Below are 10,158 nucleotides of genomic sequence, written 5' to 3' on the forward strand. Positions count from 1 at the left end.
GTATTTGTGTTTGAGGTGTATTTGTGTGTGTGTGAGAGGTATTTGTGTGTGTGAGGGGTATTTGTGCGTTTGTGTGTGAGAGGTATTTGTGTGTGAGAGGTATTTGTGTTTGAGGGGTATTTGTGTGTGTGAGAGAGGTATTTGTGTGTGTGAGGGGTATTTGTGCGTGTGGGTGTGAGAGGTATTTGTGTGTGTGAGGGGTATTTGTGCATGTGTAAAAGGGTATTTGTGTTTGTGGGATATTTGTGCGTGTGTGAGGGGTATTTGTGCGTGTGTGAGAGGTATTTGTGTTTGTGTGAGGGGTATTTGTGCATGTGTGAGAGGTATTTGTGCGTGTGTGACGGGTATTAGGGGTATTTGTGTGTGTGTGTGTGTGAGAGGTATTTGTGTGTGTGTGAGGGATATTTGTGTGTGTGTGAGAGAGGTATTTGTGTGTGTGTGAGGGGTATTTGTGCGTGTGAGAGAGGTATTTGTGTTTGAGGGGTATTTGTGCGTGTGAGAGAGGTATTTGTGTTTGAGGGGTATTTGTGCGTGTGAGAGAGGTATTTGTGTTTGAGGGGTATTTGTGCGTGTGAGAGAGGTATTTGTGTTTGAGGGGTATTTGTGCGTGTGAGAGAGGTATTTGTGTTTGAGGGGTATTTGTGCGTGTGAGAGAGGTATTTGTGTTTGAGGGGTATTTGTGCGTGTGAGAGAGGTATTTGTGTTTGAGGGGTATTTGTGCGTGTGAGAGAGGTATTTGTGTTTGAGGGGTATTTGTGCGTGTGAGAGAGGTATTTGTGTTTGAGGGGTATTTGTGCGTGTGAGAGAGGTATTTGTGTTTGAGGGGTATTTGTGCGTGTGAGAGAGGTATTTGTGTTTGAGGGGTATTTGTGCGTGTGAGAGAGGTATTTGTGTTTGAGGGGTATTTGTGCGTGTGAGAGAGGTATTTGTGTTTGAGGGGTATTTGTGCGTGTGAGAGAGGTATTTGTGTTTGAGGGGTATTTGTGCGTGTGAGAGAGGTATTTGTGTTTGAGGGGTATTTGTGCGTGTGAGAGAGGTATTTGTGTTTGAGGGGTATTTGTGCGTGTGAGAGAGGTATTTGTGTTTGAGGGGTATTTGTGCGTGTGAGAGAGGTATTTGTGTTTGAGGGGTATTTGTGCGTGTGAGAGAGGTATTTGTGTTTGAGGGGTATTTGTGCGTGTGAGAGAGGTATTTGTGTTTGAGGGGTATTTGTGCGTGTGAGAGAGGTATTTGTGTTTGAGGGGTATTTGTGCGTGTGAGAGAGGTATTTGTGTTTGAGGGGTATTTGTGCGTGTGAGAGAGGTATTTGTGTTTGAGGGGTATTTGTGCGTGTGAGAGAGGTATTTGTGTTTGAGGGGTATTTGTGCGTGTGTGAGGGGTATTTGTGCATGTGTGAGAGGTATTTGTGCGTGTGTGAGGGGTATTTGAATGTGTGTGAGTGGTATTTGAGTGTGTGTGAGGAGTATTTGTGCGTGTGTGAGGGGTATTTGTGCATGTGTGAGAGGTATTTGTGCGTGTGTGACGGGTATTTGAGTGTGTGAAAGGGGTATTTGTGCGTGTGAAAGGGGTATTTGTGCTTGAGAGGTATTTGTGCGTGTGAGAGAGGTATTTGTGTTTGAGGGGTATTTGTGCGTGTGAGAGAGGTATTTGTGTTTGTGGGATATTTGTGCGTGTGTGAGAGGTATTTGTGTTTGAGGGGTATTTGTGCGTGTGTGAGGGGTATTTGTGTGTGTGTGAGAGGTATTTGTGTTTGAGGGGTATTTGTGCGTGTGTGAGGGGTATTTGTGTGTGTGTGAGAGGTATTTGTGTTTGAGGGGTATTTGTGCGTGTGTGAGGGGTATTTGTGTGTGTGTGAGAGGTATTTGTGTTTGAGGGGTATTTGTGCGTGTGTGAGGGGTATTTGTGTGTGTGTGAGAGGTATTTGTGTTTGAGGGGTATTTGTGCGTGTGTGAGAGGTATTTGTGTGTGTGGGGTATTTGTGCGTGTGTGAGAGGTATTTGTGTTTGAGGGGTATTTGTGCGTGTGTGAGAGGTATTTGTGTTTGAGGGGTATTTGTGCGTGTGTGAGAGGTATTTGTGTTTGAGGGGTATTTGTGCGTGTGAGAGAGGTATTTGTGCGTGTGTGAGAGGTATTTGTGTTTGAGGGGTATTTGTGCGTGTGAGAGAGGTATTTGTGCGTGTGTGAGAGGTATTTGTGTTTGAGGGGTATTTGTGCGTGTGAGAGAGGTATTTGTGCGTGTGTGAGAGGTATTTGTGTTTGAGGGGTATTTGTGCGTGTGAGAGAGGTATTTGTGTTTGTGGGATATTTGTGCGTGTGTGAGAGGTATTTGTGTTTGAGGGGTATTTGTGCGTGTGTGAGAGGTATTTGTGTTTGAGGGGTATTTGTGCGTGTGTGAGAGGTATTTGTGTTTGAGGGGTATTTGTGCGTGTGTGAGAGGTATTTGTGTTTGAGGGGTATTTGTGCGTGTGTGAGAGGTATTTGTGTGTGTGAGAGGGGTATTTGTGTGTGTGTGAGAGGTATTTGTGTTTGAGGGGTATTTGTGCGTGTATGAGAGGTATTTGTGTGTGTGGGGGGGTATTTGTGTGTGTGTGCGGGGTATTTGTGCGTGTGTGTGTGGGGTATTTGTCTTTGAGGGGTATTAGTGTGTGTGTGAGGGGTATTTGTGTGTGTGAGAGGTATTTGTGTGTGAGAGAGGTATTTGTGTGTGTGCGTGTGAGGAGTATTTGTGTTTGAGGGGTATTTGTGCGTGTGTGAGAGGTATTTGTGTTTGAGGGGTATTTGTGCGTGTGTGAGAGGTATTTGTGTTTGAGGGGTATTTGTGCGTGTGTGAGAGGTATTTGTGTTTGAGGGGTATTTGTGCGTGTGTGAGAGGTATTTGTGTTTGAGGGGTATTTGTGCGTGTGTGAGAGGTATTTGTGTTTGAGGGGTATTTGTGCGTGTGTGAGAGGTATTTGTGTTTGAGGGGTATTTGTGCGTGTGTGAGAGGTATTTGTGTTTGAGGGGTATTTGTGCGTGTGTGAGAGGTATTTGTGTTTGAGGGGTATTTGTGCGTGTGTGAGAGGTATTTGTGTTTGAGGGGTATTTGTGCGTGTGTGAGAGGTATTTGTGTTTGAGGGGTATTTGTGCGTGTGTGAGAGGTATTTGTGTTTGAGGGGTATTTGTGCGTGTGTGAGAGGTATTTGTGTTTGAGGGGTATTTGTGCGTGTGTGAGAGGTATTTGTGTTTGAGGGGTATTTGTGCGTGTGTGAGAGGTATTTGTGTTTGAGGGGTATTTGTGCGTGTGTGAGAGGTATTTGTGTTTGAGGGGTATTTGTGCGTGTGTGAGAGGTATTTGTGTTTGAGGGGTATTTGTGCGTGTGTGAGAGGTATTTGTGTTTGAGGGGTATTTGTGCGTGTGTGAGAGGTATTTGTGTTTGAGGGGTATTTGTGCGTGTGTGAGAGGTATTTGTGTTTGAGGGGTATTTGTGCGTGTGTGAGAGGTATTTGTGTTTGAGGGGTATTTGTGCGTGTGTGAGAGGTATTTGTGTTTGAGGGGTATTTGTGCGTGTGTGAGAGGTATTTGTGTTTGAGGGGTATTTGTGCGTGTGTGAGAGGTATTTGTGTTTGAGGGGTATTTGTGCGTGTGTGAGAGGTATTTGTGTTTGAGGGGTATTTGTGCGTGTGTGAGAGGTATTTGTGTTTGAGGGGTATTTGTGCGTGTGTGAGAGGTATTTGTGTTTGAGGGGTATTTGTGCGTGTGTGAGAGGTATTTGTGTTTGAGGGGTATTTGTGCGTGTGTGAGAGGTATTTGTGTTTGAGGGGTATTTGTGCGTGTGTGAGAGGTATTTGTGTTTGAGGGGTATTTGTGCGTGTGTGAGAGGTATTTGTGTTTGAGGGGTATTTGTGCGTGTGTGAGAGGTATTTGTGTTTGAGGGGTATTTGTGCGTGTGTGAGAGGTATTTGTGTTTGAGGGGTATTTGTGCGTGTGTGAGAGGTATTTGTGTTTGAGGGGTATTTGTGCGTGTGTGAGAGGTATTTGTGTTTGAGGGGTATTTGTGCGTGTGTGAGAGGTATTTGTGTTTGAGGGGTATTTGTGCGTGTGTGAGAGGTATTTGTGTTTGAGGGGTATTTGTGCGTGTGTGAGAGGTATTTGTGTTTGAGGGGTATTTGTGCGTGTGTGAGAGGTATTTGTGTTTGAGGGGTATTTGTGCGTGTGTGAGAGGTATTTGTGTTTGAGGGGTATTTGTGCGTGTGTGAGAGGTATTTGTGTTTGAGGGGTATTTGTGCGTGTGTGAGAGGTATTTGTGTTTGAGGGGTATTTGTGCGTGTGTGAGAGGTATTTGTGTTTGAGGGGTATTTGTGCGTGTGTGAGAGGTATTTGTGTTTGAGGGGTATTTGTGCGTGTGTGAGAGGTATTTGTGTTTGAGGGGTATTTGTGCGTGTGTGAGAGGTATTTGTGTTTGAGGGGTATTTGTGCGTGTGTGAGAGGTATTTGTGTTTGAGGGGTATTTGTGCGTGTGTGAGAGGTATTTGTGTTTGAGGGGTATTTGTGCGTGTGTGAGAGGTATTTGTGTTTGAGGGGTATTTGTGCGTGTGTGAGAGGTATTTGTGTTTGAGGGGTATTTGTGCGTGTGTGAGAGGTATTTGTGTTTGAGGGGTATTTGTGCGTGTGTGAGAGGTATTTGTGTTTGAGGGGTATTTGTGCGTGTGTGAGAGGTATTTGTGTTTGAGGGGTATTTGTGCGTGTGTGAGAGGTATTTGTGTTTGAGGGGTATTTGTGCGTGTGTGAGAGGTATTTGTGTTTGAGGGGTATTTGTGCGTGTGTGAGAGGTATTTGTGTTTGAGGGGTATTTGTGCGTGTGTGAGAGGTATTTGTGTTTGAGGGGTATTTGTGCGTGTGTGAGAGGTATTTGTGTTTGAGGGGTATTTGTGCGTGTGTGAGAGGTATTTGTGTTTGAGGGGTATTTGTGCGTGTGTGAGAGGTATTTGTGTTTGAGGGGTATTTGTGCGTGTGTGAGAGGTATTTGTGTTTGAGGGGTATTTGTGCGTGTGTGAGAGGTATTTGTGTTTGAGGGGTATTTGTGCGTGTGTGAGAGGTATTTGTGTTTGAGGGGTATTTGTGCGTGTGTGAGAGGTATTTGTGTTTGAGGGGTATTTGTGCGTGTGTGAGAGGTATTTGTGTTTGAGGGGTATTTGTGCGTGTGTGAGAGGTATTTGTGTTTGAGGGGTATTTGTGCGTGTGTGAGAGGTATTTGTGTTTGAGGGGTATTTGTGCGTGTGTGAGAGGTATTTGTGTTTGAGGGGTATTTGTGCGTGTGTGAGAGGTATTTGTGTTTGAGGGGTATTTGTGCGTGTGTATTTGTGTTTGAGGGGTATTTGTGCGTGTGAGAGAGGTATTTGTGTTTGTGGGATATTTGTGCGTGTGTGAGAGGTATTTGTGTTTGAGGGGTATTTGTGCGTATGTGAGAGATATTTGTGTTTGAGGGGTATTTGTGCGTGTGTGCGAGAGGTATTTGTGTGCGTGAGGGGTATTTGTGTGTGTGTAAGAGGTATTTGTGTTTGAGGGGTATTAGTGCGTGTGTGAGGGGTATTTGTGTTTGTGAGGGGAATTTGTGTGTGTGAGAGGTATTTGTGTGTGTGAGAGGTATTTGTGTGTGTGTTTGTGTGTGTGTGTGTGAAAGGGGTATTTGTGTGTGTGTGAGAGGTATTTGTTTGTGTGTGTGTGAGGGGTATTTGTGTGTGTTTGAGGGGTATTTGTGTGTGTGTGTGAGAGGTATTGGTGTGTGTGTGTGTGTTAGAGGTATTTGCGTGTGTTTGAGGGGTATTTGTGTGTGTGAGGGGTATTTGTGTGTTTGAGGGGTATTTGTGCGTGTGTGAGGGGTATTTGTGTGTGTGTGTGTGTGTGTGAGGGGTATTTGTGCATGTTTTTTACCTGCGTGAGGGGTATTTGTGTGTGTTTTTACCTGTGTGAGGGGTGTTTGTGTGTGTGTGTGTGTGACAGGTATGTGTGTGTGTGACGGGTATCTGTGCGTGTGTGGGAGGTATTTGTGTTTGAGGGGTATTTGTGTGTGTGTGTGTGTGTGTTGTGTGTGTGTGAGAGGTATTTGTGTTTGAGGGGTATTTGTTTTTTACCCGTGTGAGGGGTATTTGTGTGTTTTTTTACCCGTGTGAGGGGTATTTGTGTGTTTTTTACCTGTGTTAGGGGTATTTGTGTGTGTTTTTACTCGTGTGAGGGGTATTTGTGTGTTTTTTACCTGTGTTAGGGGTATTTGTGTGTGTTTTTACTCGTGTGAGGGGTATTTGTGTGTGTTTTTTACCTGTGTGAGGGGTATTTCTCCCTGAGTGTGGAGATGATGAGCTCCTCCACCTGATGGTCTGCCTCCGTCACCAGGTCTGTCGGAGTACTCTTGCTGCTCACCTGCTTCTCCTGCTTCACCGCCGACTGAACCACCTGATGGAGAAAACACAGCCATGCTAACACATGGTAATACTATGGTATTTTCTGGTGCTAGTAGAGTGATACGGGGATTGTTTATATATATTAGGAACATTAAATATTACCATCACCGATACATCAATGTACCATAGTCCAATATCTAGTGTTGTTATTGTTAACTATTAAAAATCACTACCATTAAATGAAATAAAGCTGAAATAAAATCAAATATAAATATTAGATGATAATATTATACTTAAAAATAAATAAATAAATAAATAATTAAATAATGAAAATGATCAATTTTGCCTTAGCAGCTAACTAAAATAAAATCAGTTTAATCTGACATACTAAAATGACTAACACTACAATAAAAATAAATTAAAGCTGTTAAAAAAAGAACAAAAATGGCAAATAGACATACCAAAAATTATATAAAATATAAATACTAAATGAGATACCTAAACAATAACATTTAAAATTAGCAGCTAATTGAAATTTACTAAAACTAAAATAAAAATAAATTAAAGCTACATAGCAATATTAAAAAAACTAATAACGACAAAAAACACATAGCAAAATTACATAAAATATAAAAAGTATAAATAATAAAGACAAACATAATAAGTATAAAAAATAAACAAAAATGAAAAATCTTGCTTTAGCCACTGAAATAAAATAAGTTTGCTTTTTATTGCACTAACATTACCAAAACTAAAATACAAATAAATTGAAGCTATCTAGAAATTATTAAATAATAATAACAATAATAAAACAACATCACAAAATGACAAAATCTTAAACTAAAATTTAAATAAAAATGAAAAAAGCTCATTAAAAAAGTTAATGGAAAAATACAATAGCAGATAAACAGTACTAAAATAACACTGAACACAGTATTTTGTGTAAGCATTACTAGAAAAAGAACATGATGGAATTACTATAGTGCATGTCCAAACTATGATATTATCATATTATATTATTAGACATTGTATACATTTTATAAAGTGTGTTATTATTTAAAGAGTTGCATTAATAAAATCAATATAATAAACCAAAAAATAAATAAATAAATCATAATAAATAGTAAACAGTGCTAACAACACTTTAATAATAATAATAATAATATGCTTTGTCCTAATACGTTTCTACAAGCTACACTGTAGTCCATCCTGGGCCAGATATGTAGCATCGTCAGAGATACTTTACTACAGCGGCAACATGAAACCCTTATTAATATGACCGCGTTTAGACTATAATCGAGTAAATATCAGTGCGGACTCATATATAATAGATATGATAAATCATGCTGTCAGGATCGGTGTAGATTAACAGTCCGTCGACACGAAACAGCATCAAACTGCGCTCTGTGTTGATCGTGTGTTAGTTGACGCTACATCACATCCTGTCGTGTTCCAGCGTTAGTTTGTAGCGAACGAGCCGGTTAACGTGTCGCGGTGCGTTACCTGTCCGGCCCTGAGCGCGATCTGCACGGCCACATCCAAACAGTGGCTCCAGTCCTCCATCACGAACAGACGCGTCTCATCCTCTCCGGTAACGGGGCTCGGCTGACGTCCGGTTCCGTCCTGGCGGAGCGTGTTTACGGGCCGCGGCCTACAGCACACATAAATGACCTCTAATCGATCAAATCGATCACGGCGACCGGATCCGTGCCGCGGCGATCACCGGCAGCTGCTGAACTCAACACTGATAGTATGTGCTAATGATGCGGATGATAAGCCTGTTTAATACCGCTTATCTCATTGTTTACGTTTTTAAAGTTCTATAACATTTTAAAACACCTTTACCGATAGTTTAATATGTGTGTATATTAAAAAAAAGCGAAACAAAATAAATGTTTGCCGTTTAAAACAATTACATAGAGTCACCCAGCAGAGGGCGCCAAAACCAAGGCAATTTCTGCATTAGTGTCTACATGCTCGGACCGCTGCTTTCTTTAATGATATGAACGAAATTTATTGAGCTGCTGTGCTTAAAATTCAAAAGCAATTTTACACGCGTATATTTTCATAAAAATGCCTTAAAGACTAACATGGACAATTAGATGAATTGAGGACAAAAATAACAAATAAAAAAAAAGCTCCAATAATTATTTTAAAAATGTTACATAGTTGTTAAATGCTTAATTTACTGCCATCTTTTGGCTGTTCAAAGCACAACCTGATGATCAACATCGAGATTATAACAGTTGAACAGCATGCCACATTCGAGTTTTTATTTAGATTCTTAAGTATTAATAATAATAACAACAATAAAGACAGAGAGCAACAGTCGAGACAAACTTTTATTTACAGCATCAAGACAGCCACTTTGAAATTTGTTGCCATTAAAAATATTCTTTATAGTGACAAATCAATTTACAGTTATAACTCTAACATGAGTTCCACACACAGAAAGACACACGTTCTTCATATATATATATATATATATATATGAGTGTAAATGGGAGTGTTATTGCTGTGGAATCTTTACCGGGAATGACAGCTCAACATACACATGGCTTTTTTAAACAAGACATGGAAATACTCTTAAAATAAAACTGGATTAATTTACATTTAATTCTGCTTGCCTTCATGTCGCAGAAAAACCAACAACATTCATTTTGTACAAACATGGCAAAAGAAGAAAAGCAACGATCACAAGCTTGACCCTTATCAAATATTTAAGCATGGCACCAGAAAAAATATCGAAAGAGAAAAATGAGTGAGAGAACCACAGCAAGGCTTCAGTAACTTAACCATGAAAACACAAAGCAGCACAAACAGAAATAACACAAACAATGTGAAATGCAACAAAACCTGTTTGGCTTACAAGTTCAAATCATAAGGAGAGGAGAGAGAAGAGAAGGGCATTAGTGTGTGGATCAGTAGATGAACTCTCCAGGAACCTCCTGCAGCGCAGAGAAGGGCTCCTCAAACTTGAAGCGTTTGGAGATGGCCTTCTGATCCGGGGTCAGGCTCTCTTTATCAGACAACTGGCGGCACTGGCCGAGGGTGTAGGAGGCCATCACGATCAGCTCCTCCGTCACCGGAGCGCTCTCCTCCTCTGCTTCTTCATCAGGGCTGACGGGCTCCGAGTCGTCCTTCACCTCGGGCTCCTCCGTCCGAAGCCACTGGTGTCTGAGACAGTCTTCTGCGGTGGCTCGGCTCCTGAGGAAACCAAATCCACATCAGAACCGTCTAAAGCTGGGCCTTTTGATTTTTAATATTAATGTAATCTTGAAGGGATCGTTCATCCAAAAATGAAAATTCTGTTATCATTTACTCGCCCTCAAGTTTCTTCAGTTGAGCACAAAAGATGATATGTTGAAGAATGTTGGGAACCAAACGGTTGACGGTAGCCATTGACTTCCATAGTATGCAAAAAAATAAAAAATGCTATAGATGGGTACCGTCAACTGTTTGGTTTCCAACATTCTTTAAAATATCTTCTTTTGTGATCAGCAGAAAAAAAACCTTACAGGTTTGGAACAACATGAGGACGAGTAACTCTTTAAATTTTGGGTGAACTACCCCTTTAAGAGAAAACCTGCCAATTATTTAAGAAATATTCTAGGTGTTTATTCATTTTTTTCCCCCTTCATCTATTTTTTTTTAATGTTTTTTCGAAAACTGTTTGAACTTGTGATCAGTGTAAATGTTTTTTATTTTTTTTAATTGTGTGTGTGTGTGTGTGTTTGTGTGTGTGTGAGAGAGAGAGAGAGAGAGAGAGAGAGAGAGAGA

The 10,158-nt window shown here is 41.2% G+C and overlaps 2 protein-coding genes across 2 annotated transcripts in view; both read right to left on the reverse strand.

The window, feature by feature from the left end:
* LOC107655689 (inositol monophosphatase 2) overlaps positions 1-7,941 on the reverse strand; it is a 16,131-nt gene extending 8,190 nt beyond the window's left edge. Inside the window, exons 1-2 of the mRNA XM_016443263.1 lie at positions 7,882-7,941; positions 6,297-6,430 (exon numbers count right to left, since the gene is read on the reverse strand). Coding sequence (XP_016298749.1) covers positions 6,297-6,430; positions 7,882-7,941 — 194 coding nt within the window. The remainder of the gene's footprint in view (positions 1-6,296; positions 6,431-7,881) is intronic.
* Positions 7,942-8,897: 956 nt separating this feature from the next.
* The window catches only part of LOC107655700 (serine/threonine-protein kinase 17A-like), a 48,824-nt gene continuing 47,563 nt past the window's right edge, over positions 8,898-10,158 (reverse strand). The window contains exon 7 of the mRNA XM_016443276.1: positions 8,898-9,585. Within this exon, the coding sequence (XP_016298762.1) occupies positions 9,300-9,585 (286 nt within the window). The 3' untranslated portion in view covers positions 8,898-9,299. The remainder of the gene's footprint in view (positions 9,586-10,158) is intronic.

This window comes from Sinocyclocheilus anshuiensis, unplaced genomic scaffold (genome assembly GCF_001515605.1).
Source record: "Sinocyclocheilus anshuiensis isolate Anshui unplaced genomic scaffold, SAMN03320099.WGS_v1.1 scaffold631, whole genome shotgun sequence".
Classification (NCBI taxonomy): Eukaryota; Metazoa; Chordata; class Actinopteri; order Cypriniformes; family Cyprinidae; genus Sinocyclocheilus; species Sinocyclocheilus anshuiensis.